Source organism: Pelodiscus sinensis, chromosome 4 (assembly GCF_049634645.1).
Source record: "Pelodiscus sinensis isolate JC-2024 chromosome 4, ASM4963464v1, whole genome shotgun sequence".
Taxonomy (NCBI): Eukaryota; Metazoa; Chordata; order Testudines; family Trionychidae; genus Pelodiscus; species Pelodiscus sinensis.
This window is the reverse complement of record NC_134714.1, coordinates 116,745,711-116,764,217: the sequence shown is the minus strand read 5'-3', so window position 1 is coordinate 116,764,217 and position 18,507 is coordinate 116,745,711. Positions and strand designations below refer to the sequence as shown.

The following is an 18,507-nucleotide window of genomic DNA, read 5'->3' as shown; positions in this document are numbered from 1 at the left end:
AAAAGACAACATTTTCAACAAACTTTGCCCACAGAGGAACATGGCCTTTGAGGAACTGTGGCTTCCAAAGTATGGGGCTATAACACCACACTAGAGCACATCAGGAAAGGGGACACCATTTCCACACAAGTTTCCACATTTTCACCCTTTCTTTTCATTGCAATTTCAACCAACAGTGTTGTTTGAAATTTCAAATTTGGAAGTTTCCTCCCACTTCTAAACCCTGGAGAGTGAGGTGTAACCTGTGGTGATCATACCCTGTAGCACCCTTCTTAGGGTATGTCTACATTTCATTCCTCTCTCTCTCTCTCGAGAGGAATGCAAATGCAGACACCCAAAATTGCAAACGAAGTGGAGATTTAAATACTTACTCCAGAAGTAACCCTAGCCTGGAGATCTCTCCCCTTAGTAACTCTAACCGTAGCCCAGGGAGTTCTACTGGCCCCCGGCCCAACCCTCACCTGGGAATCCCTGCCCATAGGAACCCCAGCCCAAGTCTAGGAAGCCCGGAAATCCCTTTCTTTGGGTACCCAAACCCTGATAGCAGGCCTGCTGGTGGGGGCTGGAGTGGGTGGGTGGGGCAAAGGGGGTGTTTGCCCTAGTGCCTGGTGATTGTAAGGGTACTGGGGCTTTAGGCTGCTGCTGCTGCCCTGTCCCAGGCCTAACCTGGTCCAAGGGGTTCTACCCTTGGTTACACTCACATTAGCTGGGGCAGTCCTACTGGATCCAGGTCTAACTCTAGCCAGTAAAGGCCTGTCCTTGGTAACCTACCAGCCCCATACATAATACCAGTCCAGAGAAGTTTACTCTTTGTATTGTAACTCTACCCCGAAGTTTCCTACTGGCCCATGAGCTTACCTCGCCCTTGGTAACCTGATCTCTATCCCAGGAATCCTACTGGCTCCAAGACATCCCCTGGTGTTGGCTAGACTGGCTATAATGTTCTGATCCTGCCATCAAACATTGACTGATCGCGTATCCTTTAACTTTGTGTTTCTAACAGCAAGAGCGCCTTGGGGAGATCTGTTTCTCTCTTCGATACATCCCCACCACCAGCAAGCTGACTGTGGTGATCTTGGAAGCCAAGAAGCTCAAGAAAATGGACTCAAGTGGATTATCAGGTAGGAAGGGACGGGCCATAATGGTTGTACAATGTGTGATTAGGGAGTGTGGTGAACACAAGGAAGGAAGCACCATGATGCTTCATTGACAGATAAGCTTCAGCTAGATAGTTTCTCTTTAAACCCAGGTCTCTCTCTGCCCCAGTGCAATTCAGGCTTGACTACTATTGCTATACACAAAAGGCACCATCAGTAAGAGCTATGGGTTCAAATTCTGGCTCAGGCAATGAGTAAGCATGAATGAGTTTGATTGTCTTGCTGCAGTTTCCAAAACTCATGCCATATATTGGTAAGAGAGAAAAGGGCTGAGGCAGGAGCGGCCCTAGACAAGCTGCAGGCAACTGGTACCCTAGGTGAAATACACGATCAGCACCCCCGCCTCCAAAGCCCTCAACAGCCGTTTATCTTGGTGCCCTAGGCAGGGTTGCCAGGTGTCCAGTATTCACCCAGTCTGGTATTTTCGCCTACTGTCCGGTAAAAAAATTCAGAGAATACCAGACACCTGAGATGTCCGGTATTTTCGGAACTTTTCTCTGGCCAGGAGGTGAAAATGCTGGGCACCCGGCTACCTTACAAACACTCAGTACCCGGCCTCCCCACTCCACCCCGAGCCCCTCCCTGGCCCCCAACCTCTCCACCCCCGACTCCAACCCCCATGCTTACCTGGTTCTCCAAGGCTGCCGGCATAAAATGGCTGTGGGCCAAAAGACCTAGGGGAAGCAATGCTTCCCCTGGGTCTTCGTGCTCAACCGCTTCCCTGTTCCTATCCCTGCATTCACTCTTAAAGGGGACATGCTGTTTTAATGCTGTTTTATTTTAATTTTAATTTTTTTTTGGCTTACTAAGTCCTTGGAGTCCCTTTTTTGCTCACCAACTCTGGTCTTCCCCCCTGCCCCTTTTTCCCCTTCAACAGAATTTTTTCCTAGTGGGTTTTTTTCGGGGGGGGGGGGGAGAGTGTTCGGTATTTCTGTTTCAACCATCTGGCAACCTGTACTGATGGGCCGCCACTGGGCTGAGGCAATATCTTTTATTGGAACCACTTCTTCTGGCGAAAATGTCACCATCTTGTCTCTCTAATATCCTAGGACCAACTTAGCTATAATAGCACTGCAAACACATATTTGAAACAGTTTGGCAAAAGCTTGTACAACAGGCAACATTTCTCCTCAGGAGAAAGCCCTGGCTGGGTTGATTTAGTTGGGATTGGTCCTGCCTTGGGCAGGGGGCTGGACTTGATGACCTCCTGAGGTCTCTTCCAGCCCTATGATTCTATGAACGCAGGGGGCAACCCCCAACAGGATGTATGGGAACTTGTGTCTGTGGGTGGAAAGGGCTGAGGGTATGGAGCCCATAGCTCCACCCCCAGCCACGCCCCTTCTGTTGAGGCTCCACCCCCTAACACTGGGAGGTGGGGGAAGGGAGGGCAGCAGTGCATGCCCCAGCCTCGCTGGCCCCACAGAAGCAGGCAGCACATGGCCCAAGCTTCCCTGGCGCTGGAGCGTGGAGAGGCTGGGCAGTGCGTGGCTTCAGCCTCCCCGGCCCCAGAGCATGCCTGGCATGCAGCCTGGCCTCAGAGCATGGGGAGGCTGGGCACTGGGGGCAGTGACACTCCTCCCCCACAATGTCTCCACTAGGCATTCTGGGGGCGGAGTGTGGGCGTGGGCAGACTGGCAGGTTTGGAAGGCAATGCTTTCCCTTGCCTAGCATAGCCACCACCCATAGAGGCTTGGAGAATCCTTTAGCATACGAGGTGAGAAGCCCCGTCCCACGTGCTTCTCCTTTGAGTGTACTCCTCATCCTCATTTTGCCCCATCACAACCACTGTGAGGAGAAGGAGGAAGGGCTGCAAGTTGGGGCTCAGGTGCATTGGCAGAGCTGTGCAGAGGCCAACAACTGGCATTGCAGAAGACTTCACAGATCAGAACTGAGGCTGACTGGCTCAGTTGTAGGGGAAGCCCAGAGCTGGGAAATCGGGGGTTGCTGCAGAGCACAACTGAGGTGGGCTTGCAAGGCTGTGGATTGCAAGCATAGTGGGTCCTCCTGGTCAGGACCGAGGTGCATTAGCAAAGCCGTGCAGAGGTCAGTTATTAGGAAAGGTAGCAGAAGCTGTTTCGTGGGTGAGCTGTGGAAATCTTTGCACCAGGGGATAGCATTAATGATACTGCTTGGTCACGCCCTACACACCTTCCTACATCCTCTTTGTTTCTCAGACCCCTTTGTCAAAGTGCAGCTTATCTTGAACAAGAAAAAGTGGAAGAAGAAGAAGACGGGTGTGAAGAAGAGTACTTTAAGCCCCTACTTCAATGAGATGTTTACTTTTGAGGTGCCTTTCAACCAGATCCAGGTAGGTTTCCTCAGCCAGGGAAAGCATTCACTAAGGGTACATCTACGCTGCACTATTATTTCGAGATAACTGGCGTTATTCCAGAATAACAAGGCGAGTGGCTACACAGCCATTTTGTTATTTCAAAATCATTTTGAAATAACAGACGGCTTATTCCAAAATCTGTAAACCTCATTCTGCGAGGAATAACGCCTATTCCGAAATAGCTATTTGACATAAGATGTGTGTAGATGCTCCGCTGCTACTATTTCAAAATAGCCCCTCACCAGGGCCATTCTAAGTTATTCCTCGCCAGTGCCTCCTGCAGCTCTAAATCAAGATATCACGTCTACAGTAGGGAAGCCTGCCTCGGACTAATTTTGAGGCTTCCCTGCAGTGGAGGCGTGCTATTTCGAAATAAATTATTTCAGAATAACTATTCCAGATTAGCTTATTTCGAATAAGCGTGCAGTGTACATGTACCCTAACAGAAATGAACCCAAGGACATTCTGTGAAGTGGCTGCTATAACTGAGGGTGCTCACAAAAAAAAAAAATGAGTCGTGTTAGTCCCGTGACTGGCCATTGTGATGGTAGGGCTTAGCCCTGCTCGGCTACCTCTGCTTGGCCAAGGGAAATGAGAGGGTGGTCTCCTATAGTACAGGGGTCTCCTGCAATACAGACAGATGTGGTATTTGAGACTCAGGGGAGTAGGGGAAAAAGGGTTTGAGGGAGGGAAGGGATGAGTGGCTGTCCGGTGCTGCCCCGTCTGGTGTTATCTTCAGATGAAACAGCTCGCCCCTGATTTACACTGTATTTCTCACACTTTTCTGTAGTGCGATTGGGGGCAGGGGAGTGGACAGGAGGTAATAAAAAGGATTGGGGAGCATCTCAGTATGAGTTCTACCATTCCCTGGTATGAGCATGACGCTCTGAACCCAACCAGCTGTAACTCCAAGCTCTTTCCTTTCCAAGGGATACACCCAATCCCCAAGAAAAGTTCATGCTTTATTTTCAAGGAGGGGTGGGAATAGATGTGAGTCTGTCTGTCCAGTTGCCCCAACCCCAGTCATGGCTGGCTTCTTCCTCCTTTCAGACATGGCCACTAAGCATGTGGGGTTAACAAATCCAATTGCATCTGGTCTACATTAGCTACTTAACCCTTCCCTGACTGATTCTGTACACCCTCCTGCAGAGGCTGGCATGCCTCTCCATAGGCAGCCCCAACCAACCTGCCCAGCGGTCAGCGGTTCATTTTAGGAGAGAGAGAACATACCCCTCACAGCGAGAAGGGATTAAAACATTTAACAGAGGCAACCCTGCAGGAAAATGACCTTTCTCTCTCTCCAACCATGCTCCCTCATTTACCGTTTTGCTGAATCTGTTTTCCCACCCCTCTTCTTCTGCTTCCTTTCCTCTTTGCCCCCTCTTGTCTTTATTCTCCCTTTCCATGCACTCCCCTCCCCCTTTTTTGGTTCCCCCCCTCTCATCTGTTCCATTTGTGCCTTCCCTCCAGAACGTCGACTTGGTGATTTCGGTATGGGATCATGACAAGGTGACCAAGAACGAACAGATTGGCAAAGTGTTCCTGGGTTGTAGAGCTACGGGCAACCAACTGCGCCACTGGTCGGACATGCTGGCCAATCCCCGCCGACCCATTGCCCAGTGGCACTGCCTGCAGCCGGTAGAGGAAGTGGACAATGCCCTGCAGCTGAAATCCCACTTCAAGCTGCCTCTGCCTGGCAAATAAAGGGAGGCTTCTCTCTCTCTCTCCACTCATAAGGAACCTGAGACCATGGGTGTGCGTGGATGGATGGTCTGCAATGCCAAGGAAAGGCAAGAAGTGCCTGGCTGGGAGAGTTGGGGGAATTTTGTTGTGAAGAATCTGTATTGATTAGATTTCTAGCCAAAATATAAGTGAACAAGAACCACGTCTCCCAGGCCATGTTGGGAGCTTGTCACTCATGCATTTGGTACCTTAGGCTAATGACAGGACCTTTGAGAGCACCAGAACGTACAATGCATCCCCAGCATAACTATCCTCTGCTTCGAGTGAGAGGAGGGGACTGCAATGTCTCTTTGCTAAATTTGGAGGTTGAGAGCTGACACAGATGTGTATACCCAAGACAGGGTGAGTGGGGGAACAGCCTGGCCTCGGGCGAGGAGAGAGAGACTGGAGATGTACAGACAGATGAAGTGGGTTCTTTCCACTGGGGCTAGGAGAGAAATGCACACCTTGAAAATAATGCAATAATGACACTTCCTTTGACACGATCTTGCACAATAACAACAACACAGTTCATGGATGGACAGGCTGCTTCTTACTGTAAGGAGCCAGGTGGTGTGAGATCCACAGTCGTGTTTTACTGGGGATGGGGCAGCATTCCTAGCAGATTTTTATACAAGCCCAAAATGCTGAGACAAGGCAAGTTAGGGAAAGACCCGGTCAAAGAGTCTGGTCCTCAAATTGAGGGTCAGGACAGTCAAGGAACTGGAGACCTGAGTTATAGTCTCTGCTCTATTACAGGCTTCCAAGTGTGTGTCCTTGTCTCTATGGGCCTCAGTGGGGATACCGGCTCTGCCCTACCTCCTGGGGTGCTGGGGAGCACTCACTTTGATACAGTGGTCACAAGGCAATGCACCTAGTTAGACAAATCCCCTGCAAGGATCCTGCACTCGGATCTAGGAGCCACTTCGCAGGCCGTCATCATGGTGTGCCTCTGCTACTGTGTGTGTTGCCCCTGTCTGACTGGCTGCTGTGTATTAACCTGGTTTAACTGGCCTTGGTTGTAGCATTGAGTACTCCTCAGCCTTCTCTTTAGCAAGAGACAAGCCCCCTCTCTGTGGGAGAGCAGTAAGGCACCCCTGGCACCCTGCTGTGTATTACTGTCTTAGCTAGCACTGTGCTAGTCAGTCTGTTGCCGGTGAAGAATGTGGCTGCTTCAATACTGTGTCGAATGTTCATTATTCATAGAATCACAGGGTTGGAAGAGACCTCAGGAGGTCAGCTAGTCCATCCCTCTGCTCAATGCAGGACCAACCCCAACTAAATCATCCCAGCCAGGGCTTTGTCAAGCTGGGGCTTAAAGCCTCTAGGGATGGAGATTCCACCACCTCCCTAGGGAACCCATCCCAGTGCCTCACTACCTCCTAGTGAATTAGTTTTTCCTATTATCCAACCTAGACTTCCCCCACTGTAACTTGAGACCATTGCTCCTCATTCTGCCATCTGTCACCCCTCAGAACAGCCAGTGCCAGCATCTCCTGGGCTACACGAATGCAGCCTTTGAATTGTTTGTGAAGGTAAATGGTGGCGATTGATCTACCCCTGCCTGTGAAGCCAAAGTGCTTTTGTTTCTGGATAGGAAGCAGCCCTGCCTTGAATAATCTAGTGCAAGGGTAAACCAGGGCTGTACTTTTGCAATGCCAACTTGGACTAGGGCTGGGGGCCCCAGGACCTCTCCAAGCTATGTCAAGGATTGTTCCAGTAGCCTGCGTCAGCAGAACACAGGTGCACCCTCACCATCCCCCCTTTTCTTTGGTCACACCCCCATGCTGGGGCCAGGGTTGGGAGCTATCACAATGGCTTTACACCATCTAGGTATCTCTCTATGAAGGAGGAATCTTTTAGGTACCTGGTACTGCACTGCTAAGGCGGTGCAGAACAGCCATAGCTCAATGGAAAATTGGAGCCAACATCACTGAACTTGGCCCCCAAAGTCTAAGGGAGTTTTAGATGTGTCTATGTAACCCACACACCTTTGTAGTGAGGTGTGTTGTCCCGTGTAGTGGCATTTGGACCACAAAGAGAAAGAATGAGTTTCTCTTACAGTCTTAGCTGAGAGACATCTGACTTTTAGCTCATGCACTAAACTCCAGAGGTCCCAGGTTTGGTTCTGCCTGTCAGAGTTACATCTAGATTACATCAACGTCATCTATTGTCTCTGACTTTGGCTCTCTGTTTCTTATGGAGGAAGACCAGCAGGGACAAGCAATCTGCTTGCCTTTAATGTCATCAGTCCTCTCCTCCCCAAAGTTTTTGAGTTATAGAAGGAAATGAATCTTCAATTATCTGGAGCTCCACTCACTGGCTATTAGAGAGTTAAACAAATGCCAAGAGGGTGTGAAAAGCTGAGAAAACCCGTAAGAGAGATTAATAACCCAAACTTGACCAAAAATAACATTGTCCGTGATCCTTAATAAATGTTCTGAGTTTAAAGCTACTTATTATCGAACAAGCTGGAAAAAAACAGAGATGAACACTCTGAAATTGATACTGCTAGTGGAGTGAAGCCCATAGCGGGCAAATGGAATATAGTGAGTACATTAAATGAGTAAAGGGTAAAATAAATCAACTGAGAAATGCCTGCAGAATGGACATGCAGCAAATTAAAGCCTCAGGCTTAAAATATGATAGAAAGGACTGTATGAAAGGGAACATTCATAAATGGATGGAGGGTTCAGAATTAATCTCAGAGGGTGCGTCCACACAGCACCCTAAAGTCGAAATAAGATATGCAATTTGCACTACGCAAATTATGTATCTTATTTCAATTGTATTTCAAAATAGCTTATGCATCTACACAGTGCCAAATTTTGAAATAATGCATTATCTCAAGACATCCCTTAGCCCTCATGGAACAAGGGTTACAGGGATCCTGGAATAGCATGCCTGTTATTCTGAAAAATATTTCAAAATAACGGGCGCATTTAAAAGATGCGGGGTAGCTATCTCAGGATACCTCTGGTATCCTAAAATAGTCCTGCTGTCTAGATGTACCCGGAGAGCGGAGGTAGGGTGGGTCTAAGCTATAATGGGTAGTGGTTTAAGGTGGTACATTGGCAATGGGACTGTAAGGACCACTAGAGAGGGGTGAATTTATGTGATTAATTTCAAATTCCTTTATACATTTTGGGCAGGGTGAGCTGCAAGCCAAAATGTTTGAGATCCACTGCCCTAGACCCACTGTATGATTTTGGATTTGTCATTTAATTTCTCTCTGTCTCAGTTTCTCATCTGTAAAACAACAATAATAACACTTCCTTTCTCAAAGGGCCAATGCTCAAAAATATGTTTCTAGTACTTGGAGATTCCTCAAAGGGAAGACACCATAAAAATACAAAGCACTATTGTCACTGTTAGTTAAATGGTAGGAAAGAAATGTTCTTCTCCAACTTTCAAATACGCACCTCAAACTGTCTAATCATTCTCTGGCCAATTGGTAAGGCCTTTGTCCCTGTGGTACCTACCTGCCATTGTATACTAGTACTAAACCATGCAGCCACAAAGTCAGAACCACATAGAATAAAACTACGCAAATGCAGCTGTCTTGTGAGGGCCCCTTTAAATTCCGATGAACACAAGGATGCTCAGTGTACCGCTTTGCTAGTTGTATTGGCTGTACAAACACAAACACTCCCCGCAGGTCACAGGCAGTTTTCACGGTGAGTTCAAAGTTGGAGTAATTCAAGCCACCTGAGAGCAATTTGGAGTCTCGGCAGCCTGCAAGCGACACATGCAACCATGTTGGGAAACAGACGGAGACTTCCATGGTAGAAACAAATCCCATCTCTGACTTCTGCATTGGAACAGGCTTGCATCGCTCTGTCTTTCAGTGCTGATCCCTCGCAAAGCATGGGTGGGAGGCAGTGTAAGGGCTCCATGTGCCTAATTCTAATTTATACCCAGCTGCCCAATAGAGTCTATAATAATAATCTATAGGCCTTGTGACAACCAAAGGAAATACACAGGGGAGCCAACATATGTGATGGGCCTGTGGTCCCGGTGAGGGGGACAGCTCCACTCTCCTGGAAGGGGGTAGGACTTCAGGCGGAGGGGCAGGACTGAGGCTAACTCTTTCCCTCCTCCAGCCCTTCATTGCTGCTCTGTTCTACCCTAGGTCCTGGAATGTGCCAAGTGGGGCTCTGATGGTGATTTAAAGGGCCAGAAGCAGCTGCTGCAGTAGTGGCAGTGGTGGCTGGACCCTCAGGCCCTTTTAAATCACCAGGCCTTGGAGCAGTTACCCTCTTTGCCCCTCTCCCTCCCACCATCCCATCAGGTGTGCAGAACTCCTCCTTGGCCTGCCTGTTGCTTTTAGGGGATGAATATATGTGTATTGAGGGAGGGTTACAGAGCTGTCTCTGCATACGGCAGGAAGGGCCTTCTACAGGTGGGTGTACTAACCAGGGGAAGGGGAATGCAGAGCAAGCCCTGAACTTTATCCTGGAATTACTGGGAATTTTGCCATTCATTTCAGTGGGAGCAGGCTGAAGCCTGTGAAGAGGTCAGCAGACACAGTGTGATTGCACAGAGCTCATTGGCAGTGCACTCAGGAGGGAGTCAAATGCCGCCCAGTTGATGAGCAGAGTGCCTACAGTTAATTTTTTTATAAGGGTGGTGCATATTCACACATGCCCTGGTGCAGATAAAATGTATTCCACACATAGATGGAAAAAATCCACACATGGATGGAAAAACGTAGAGAGAACATTGCTCAAATGCTGAACAGAGCCAAAGTAGCAGGTGGAATGTAATTCAGTTAGTTAATATGGGTCACACAGATGCAATCAAATAAGGCAGTTACGATTCCCTCTGTGTTTAATTAAGTGCCTCAGAAGGACTTTTTGCAAGATTCTCAAGTCCTGGCTCTGCTACATCTATCCCCTGTGGAAGCAGAGATAGAGTCAAATATAGGATTTAGAGCATTGGTAAGGACTTGAGCAATACATGTTCAGGTTGAAGGGAAATATTCCTTGGAGAAATCTCTGTGTTAATCTCCCTGAAAAACCTGCAGCGAGAAATTAGCTTCATGCTCAATTCAGTGGGGAATTGCTGCAGAGAAGTCACTTGGTGCTAAACAAGCTGAGCAACCAACCCCAAAAAAACACTGATAAGTAAGGGTATGTTTCTGTCACAGAGGTCACGGATTCTGTGGCTTTCCAAGACCTCTGTGGCTTTTTATGGGGCAGGGCTGGAGCAGTTGTCCTTTCTGGGCCTCCAAAGAAGGGCTGACACAGCAGCTGGGAGTAGGTCAGCACCCCTGAGACTGAATTAGTGGTGGTAAGTTCCTGACGTGGGAGTATTGGTGGGGATGGAACAGCTGCCGCTGGTCAGCCCTGGTATGGCCAGAGCTGAAGCAGCAGTCCCTGAGCTGCTGGAACAGCGTTTGGAGTTGGGTGAGCTGCAAGACCTTGGTAGTGCTCTGTTTGTCCCCCCACCTCATGGCATTTTTAGTAAAACTCCAGAACAGGTCAGAGCCAGCCAGCAATTTTTTATTATTGCCTGTGACTTGTCCCAACAATGCCTCTCTGCCATGTACATTGACTAAACCAGACTGTACCTATGCAGAAGAATAAATGGGCACAAATCAGACATAAAAAACCAATAGGAGAGCACTTCAATATTCAGGGCAGGGGCAGTGGATGGAGGGGCGGGGGGCGCGAGGGTAGAGGGGAGCTTTCAAAAACAGCCTTCAAAACCAGACTGCAGAGCTGGAATTCATATGCAAACTTGACACTGAGGCTACGTCTACACTACAAGATTTTTGCACAAAAACCCGCAGAGCGTCCATACCTCAAGCGTGTTTTTGCACAAGTAAATCATCAGAACAGAATGCTTTTTCTGGTAGAGTTATTCCTTTCCCCATGAGGAATAACTCCTTTTTGCACTACAGCGCTTGTGCAAAAAAGCAGGTGTGGATGCTCCGGAGGGGTTTTTGCGCAAGAATGGCCATCAGAGCTTTCTTGCGCAAGAGTGTCCATGCAGTGTGGATGCTCTCTTGCGCAAAAGCACATCATTTTTGTGATGCGCTTTGAGGTCTGGACACGCTTTTGTGAAAGAAGTTTTTGCAGAAGATCTATTCTGCAAAAGGCTTCTTGTGCAAAAACCCTGCAATGTAGACGAAGCCCAACAGACTGGGTCTGAATAGAGACTGGGAGTGGCTAGCTTGCTACAAGAAATAATTTCCCTCCTTTTGGGTATTCTCACCTTCTCATTAATTGGGCCACATCCACCTTGATTGATTGACCTCATTAGCACTGGTCCTCCGCATAATAATGTAATGCTCTCAGCTTTGCCTGTGTATATATCCCTGCCAAACTGAAGTTTCCACTTCATGCATCTGCTGAAATAGGTTCCAGTCCATGAAAGCTTATGCCCAAATAAAATTATTAGTCTTTAAAGTGCCACTGGACTCCTCTGAAACTTGTCACAGATAATAAATATGCAAGTGTTTGAAATCATTGATGCTTGCACTCAGTTATAAGCAGTTCGTAGCCTGGAGAGTGAACTTTTAGAACTAACAGATGCAAAGGATTCTTCTAACGCAGTAGCGAGCCAAGCATAGTACAGAGAGTTGCTGAATAGATAGATGTCTGTTACACAGATCTGCCCTTGCACCTCTGTTGTCCACTGCTGTTCTCAGTCCCTCCCCCACCCCTGCCACCCAAAACTTTATCCACCCTGGTTGTCTTTTAAATAGAATCTGCATGCTGTGCTGCTAAACTCTGTGGCTACATCTACACTTCAGGCTTTTTGCGCAAGAACAGCTGTTCTTGTGCAAAAACTTGCAGAGTGTTTACACTGCACGTGCTTTCTTGTGCAAGTAAATTTATTGTACAGCGTTGGAACACAGGACTTCTTCCAGAAGAGTTACTCCTCTCTCCCATGAGGAATAAGCCCTCTTGCTCAAGAGCTCTTCCACAAGAAGGCAGTGTAGACAGGCAACATGAATTTCTTGTGCAAGAAACCCCTATGGCTAAAATGGCCATCAAGCTTTCTTGCACAAGAGAGTGTCCACGCTGCCATGGATGCTCTTGTGCAAAAGCACATCTCTTGATCAAAAACACATGGCAGTGTGGATGCGCTCTTGTGGAAGACCTTTTGCACAAGAACTCTTGCACAAAACAGTTCTTGCGCAAGAAGCCTGCAGTGTAGACATAGCCTGTGGGTTTTGCAAGGTGATCTCACCTCCACGAGGGACAAAGGATAAGACCAAAGGTTTCCATTTGTTCCTAAACTAGATTTGATGCTGTGTCTCTCTGCAAGGCTATGTCTAGACTGCAAGCCTCTTTCGAAAGAGGCTCTTTCGAAAGCATCTTTCGAAAGAACCTCTTTCGAAAGAGAGCGTCTAGACTGCACGGAGAAATTTCGAAAAAGCGGCTTGCTTTTTCGAAAGAAAGCATCCAGTGAGTCTGGATGCTCTCTTTCGAAGAAGCCCTATTTACATTGAAGAACGCCTTCTTTCGAAAGAGGAACTTTCGAAAGAAGGCGTTCTTCCTCGTAAATTGAGGTTTACCGCCATCGAAAGAAAAGCTGCGTTCTTTCGAATTAATTTCGAAAGAACGCGGCTTGAGTCTGGACGCAGGGGAAGTTTTTTCGGGAAAAGGCTACTTTTCCCGAAAAAACCCCTGAGTCTGGACACAGCCCAAGTTACAAGCTGATAGTTACAAGCTGCCATGACATCCCTGTTGGAGCTTTCAGGGTCTAACTCCTCATGTCCTCCTTAGCCCCATCACAAACCTATTTCATGGAAGTCTTGGATTAGATGAAAACAGATAATGGACACCACAGTGTAATCCCAGCCACTCCATTCCAGGGTGTTCTATTCCCAGAGTCATGGGGGAGATTGTTTTCTCTCTCCTTCCTTCCTCACCTTGGCTCTGAGTTTTTCCACTCCCCAGCTAGGAAGTCACCCACCCTGCCCCAGTGCTTATACCACGAATAGCCACAGGGAAAGCAAAGTCCCCTTCTCTCTCCCTCACGCTTTGTATTTTAATCTCTCCTCAGTGGGTGGATTTTGCTGTCAGATGGAGAGTGGAGAAGCATGTGGGATTAGCCAGGGCTCACTTTGGTGGGCTGGCAGTGCCTGCATTCATGGCAAGGTGATGGCTGTGGGGAAGCAGCCCCCATCCCCACCCCCTTCCATAGCTCTTAGCCATGGGCGGGATTGGAGATTGTCAGAAAGAATCAAAATAGCAGGAACTCACCAGAGGAGGAAGGAACGGCAGTGGAGGGTCAGCACAGGTCTCTGAATATATGTGCCCCTCACTTTGTTGTGGAGTTGTCTCTGGGATAACAGCTTCTTTCAGAGACACGGCTCCTATGGCTCCATTAAAGCCGGTTAAAAGCTTTTCACTTTATCCGCACTTGCTTATAATGTGCCCACCCAGCATGCTGAGCCCCTATGAATACTGTTCTAAAGAGAGGGAGGCTGCAGGTCAGCTTGCAGAGTGATCCCCACCAGGGCTCCGGAGCTGTTTCCCCACAGAGAGCTTGGAGAGCAGAAGAGCCCCAGCCAGAAAATATATGGCTGAGGGTTAGATATCAAAGCAAGGCTTTCCTTGTGGCCTGAACTGTGATTGTCCAAATCAGGGGCAGGTACCCTTTTTTGGGTCAGGGGCTGCTGACCCATAGAAAGTTCATTAGGGGACCGCATACAATTGAGAAGAAAAAAAGAAAAGAAAAAAAACCCCAACCCTCACTGATATTGCCCCTGACTGAGAAGGAGAAAGACACACCCCAGGCTAGTAGACCTTGTGTGCTCCAGCCCCATGGTGGGGCAGCGGGGGGCCTGGAGTGACAGCACAGGCTCCTCAGTGCTCGGGGGAGCCCTGAGCCTCGGGGACCAAATCCAGGCTAGCTGGGGGCCACATCCGGCCCCTGGACCTGAGTTTCTCCACCCCTGGCCTAAATACCCTCTCCTATCCACCACTCTGCCTCCTTCTCCTACCCCATTAGATTTATCCCCCATCCCTCTACACACACACCCATTCTGAAGCTTTTATTGCAGCCCCAGCCAGAGACTGGACTCCCTCAGGCATTGCTCAAATTCGTCTTCTCACCTTCTGATGAGATACCCACTCCTGCCCATGCTAGAACAGAGGCACAAGTGTGCATTCATCCAGGTACCATGGCAGGCAGCCAGCCAGACACATTCATTGCTCTCTCCACTCCCTCATCCTCATTCCCTAATTGTTGCCCTTGGGGGGGGGGGGGGAGGTGGGCATAGCAAAGGGAGTGTTAAAATATCTTGGAGCTGCTTGTACTCTGGAGAAACAGAGAGGAGCTATCCTGCAGGGCACTACAGCCACGCGCTTGACCTGCTCCCTCTATTAGAGACTGGTATAAAGACTAGCATTAGTAGAACCCAGGCTTCGGCCTACTGACTGGCATAGGGCTTTGCTGGTATAAATCCAGAGAAACTAAGGGCGGACTCCAGCCATTACTCTGGGAAAGTGAGATGCTTTAAAATTAAAGTTTGCTGTAACATGCACTGCATGTTCCGTCCCTCCTTGCCATCTGCCTAACCGTGCTGAGCCATCCTAGGGGGACGTATTGCTCACCGAGCGTGAGACACTGGGAACTATCTTTTCTCAGTTATACCACGCCACCCTCTTTCCAGCAAGGAGCCTGTGAAGCACTCAGCTGCCTCTCTGGATCCCTGGCTGTGACGTGTGGCTCCATGGAGAGAGCAGTATCCAGGATACCCAGAACTAGCAGAGCCAGCCAATCGCAGCCTCTGAGAAGGCAGTTCCACAGAGAAGCAGACCCTTCATAACGGATCGAGCCATTCCTGCTCAGTCCAAGGAAGCCCGGGGCTCTGAAGTTTGCCAGGAGTTTTACGAGGAAGAGACAGAAGAGCTCCGTGCCAGTCGCTGGTGGTACCATGTAGCATGGCTTGATTGACAAGGCACACAAGGTAAGCTGTCCTGTAAACTTTGTTTAAGCACTTCTTGCTCAGTGAAAAAGAAGAAGTCGGGCAGGATTCATCTCTGTCCTTCATGGTCCTCACTGCTGCAGTATCTGAATGCCTCACAGTGCTGCAGGTTTGTCATGGGGCAGAAAAAGTCACGGATGTCGTGTTTTTTTGGATAGTCCGTCCCTTCCAGCAGGAAGATGCTAGGGGGGCTGCTGGCTTGGTGTAGAGAGGAGGACCAGGGACTAGGCTGTGTGTGAGCCCATCCCTCATTCAGCGCTCAGCCATGGGTCTTGTATCCCACTGGCTGAGCCTGGCTCCCTAGCCTAGGTTGTGCTCTGGTGCATGGGGGTCCCAGCACCACTCACTCCAATTTGGTGCTACAGTCTCACTATCATGAGAGAGGGGCCATAGGGCCACACCTGAGTGGTGTTTCCACCTGTGCACCAGGCTGCAACATACAGGAAGGAGGAGCCCTGGTCCTTGACAGGAGCAACAGCTGCCCTTATCTGAGGTGAGAGTGGAGCAAGCTTGCTCTCCATCTCCTCTACCCTCCCTCTCCCCCCCCCCCAACAAAATCATGCCGCTGAAGTCTCTCCTGCTCACCATGCCAGAGTGAATGGAACTGCTGGGGATGGTCCGTGCCCCCCTCATTGGTCTGGACTCTTTTGATAAAAAATCATGGAGCGGTCACTAAACCCAGGCCTTTTACTAAATGTACCGTGACTGCTTCGTGGTTTTTTATTAGAAAATGCTGTGACAAATCTGCAGCTCTACTCAGGATTGTGAATGGATTTTCTCCTTATCCAGTGAGAAAGAGGTATTATTCCCATTTGAAAGAGGGGAACTGAAACACAGGGTAGATCAAGTGAATTGTCCACAGCAGGGAACTGAATCCTGGCTTCCTGAGTCCTGGTTCCATGTCCACTTCACTAGGTCATCCTTCCTAGCCCAGAGCTCCACCTGGTTAAAGCAAGCTAGCCCGTGACCTTTGCAGCTGTGTAACATACGGAGAGTGGTGTCAGAGAGAGAGAGAGAGAGACTGAATGTGCCAAGTGTATTGTGGACCTGCCAGAGAAAGCTGTTGGAATTCTGCAGGATCCTGATCTAATGCTTCGTTACAACGCAGAACTTGATCTGGTATGAGATGGCAAGAAGTTCTGGGCTTTGTTCAGGAAGGAACGCTTTGACCACTATTAGCCCCGAGGGAAAACTTGATTCCTAGCCAGCTGGACATGGCTTGATAGTCTTAGAACATTACTTAGGACAAAGGAAAATTATTGGCTGCAGATTTTATTACAACCTGTTCACTCACACCCTGGAGAGCAAACAGCAAAAGATGCATCTGCAGATTGGAGTTCATGAGAGATGGAAGTGCCCAGCACCTTATTAGGATTTGACCCTGACAGAGAGAAGATGGGGAGGGCATCCCACTGTACAGTCCCTGCATGCTAGCTACAATTATATCTTGGTACTTTTTGCTCAACAGGACAGTATTTGCTTTCAGTTGTACAGACTGCTGCATTGTACATGCATATTGATTTGACATTTATTAAAGCGCCCTGAGTGTGATCCGTTTCGCAAGGAAACATTATCTCTTTAAAAAATATGAATTCCCATTAGGTTTTGGAAATCCACGAGGACATTGGAGGCTTGTCTAGCATTTACATTGGTCTGGTAGAATCAGTAGATTCAGGCCTTGTGTCTGGAGAAGGATGGATCCACCTGGAAGACAGAGAAGTAGCACAGTGAACAGATGTTTGCTGCAGCTTTGGCAAAAATTTGGGATGGGAATGGACTGACTCAGTTAGGAGGAAGATCGATGATGCTGGAGTGGGAGGAAGTTAAGTTTTCTGGGGCACTGGAAGTAGTAGTCTGTTCTTGTAGGAGCAGGCCAGGAGATAGGGCTGAGATGGAGATATTGTTAGATGAAGCAAAACCTATTTAGCCAAGCTGCAAAATGTGAACCTAGATTCAGAACACTATAAGAATGATTGCGGTGTTTGGATCCCAAGGCAGAGAGTGGGAACAGGCTCAGCCCATTGGAGAGAGGGGTAGCTTGCAAAATGACTCTCTGGTTTTGGCTGGAGCATTATCACCAACACGGGCCTAGGGTTTTTGCATCTCCAGTAACAGTTGTAGGACTCCTTCCCTCGCCCCCTCTTCCCCACCCTCAAACTGATTTTGCTGGGGCTGGAAGGTTAGTAGTTTATGAAAACAAGGCTGTGTTGGCACTGGAGAGTTCAGCATGTGGTATTGTCTAATATCTAAGAAGCTATGATGTATGATATCAAAAAGATATGCATCCTCCATTGGACTTGCATATGCTGCTGGGCTGTTTCACTTGGACACCTGTAAACAAAGCAGGCAGTCCTAGCGGAATTTGCATCTCCGTGATGAAGACTCCTGTGGTGAGACAGCACAGAATCCGAGAGGTGGCATGCAGTCACGTCCCGTACTATGGGAGGCTCCAGCATGCCGTTGTGGTGAGGAGTTAGAGAAGTCATGTTCACTGATATTTAAATTTTCCCTGAGCACAGGCAGGCTTCCAGGGCTGAATCCCAAAATCCCTCATTCAGTTTCCCTTGGACAAATCTCCTATTGACTTCAGCATCCCCCAGGATCTGGCTTTTAGACCTGGTAGCAGATGGACTGTTAATAACTGTAGACCAGTTAATTTTACCGCCGTTCCACATGAGAAACCTCAGTGGAGTTAGAAAATGGTAGGTTATTTAGAGGATTCATAGATTCCAAGGCCAGAAGGGACTATTTTGACTATCCTCTTATATAAAGGAAGGCATAGAATTTCCCCAAAATAATTCCTAAAGCTTATCTTTTAAAAGAACATCTAATTGTGAGTAAAAAAATTAGAAATGACGGGCGTGCTATTCTGGCATCCCTGTAACTCTCATTCCACGAGGGTTAAGGGACTTGTCAGAATAGCGCCTTATTTCAAAATTTGGTGCTGTGTACACAGCGCCAAATTTCAAAATAAGCTATTTCGAAATGACCTCGAAATAAGCTACACAATTTGCATAGAGCAATTTGCATTGTTTATTTCGAGGTAAGGGTGCAGTGTAGATGCCTCATTTGATATCAGAGCAGGGCTTTATAGGCAACTATACCTCCTCTGCTAGGAAAAAAGGGGGGGTCCTGATTTTTCACACTTGCTATTAGTTTATCGGAGGAGGGCGTGACAGTGCAATGGCTCCCAGGAGCCAAGGCAAAGCAGAGCAGGGCAGACCCCAGCCTGCAGGGAGCTAGCCCACATGAGACAGGGTCGGGGCCAGGGCAGCCTCTCTTAGAGCAGGGGAGGGAGGGAGCGGGACGTGTTTCGTCCCAAAAACTACATCTCCCAGCTGCCCCTG

At 48.5% G+C, this 18,507-nt stretch overlaps 1 protein-coding gene across 1 annotated transcript in view; it reads left to right on the top strand.

Moving 5' to 3' along the window:
- Window positions 1–8,951, top strand: part of SYT8 (synaptotagmin 8) — a 29,224-nt gene extending 20,273 nt beyond the window's left edge. Inside the window, exons 7-9 of the mRNA XM_006134926.4 lie at window positions 1,004–1,121; window positions 3,332–3,465; window positions 4,960–8,951. Of these exons, the coding sequence (XP_006134988.1) occupies window positions 1,004–1,121; window positions 3,332–3,465; window positions 4,960–5,193 (486 nt within the window). The 3' untranslated portion in view covers window positions 5,194–8,951. The remainder of the gene's footprint in view (window positions 1–1,003; window positions 1,122–3,331; window positions 3,466–4,959) is intronic.
- Window positions 8,952–18,507: the final 9,556 nt, after the last annotated feature.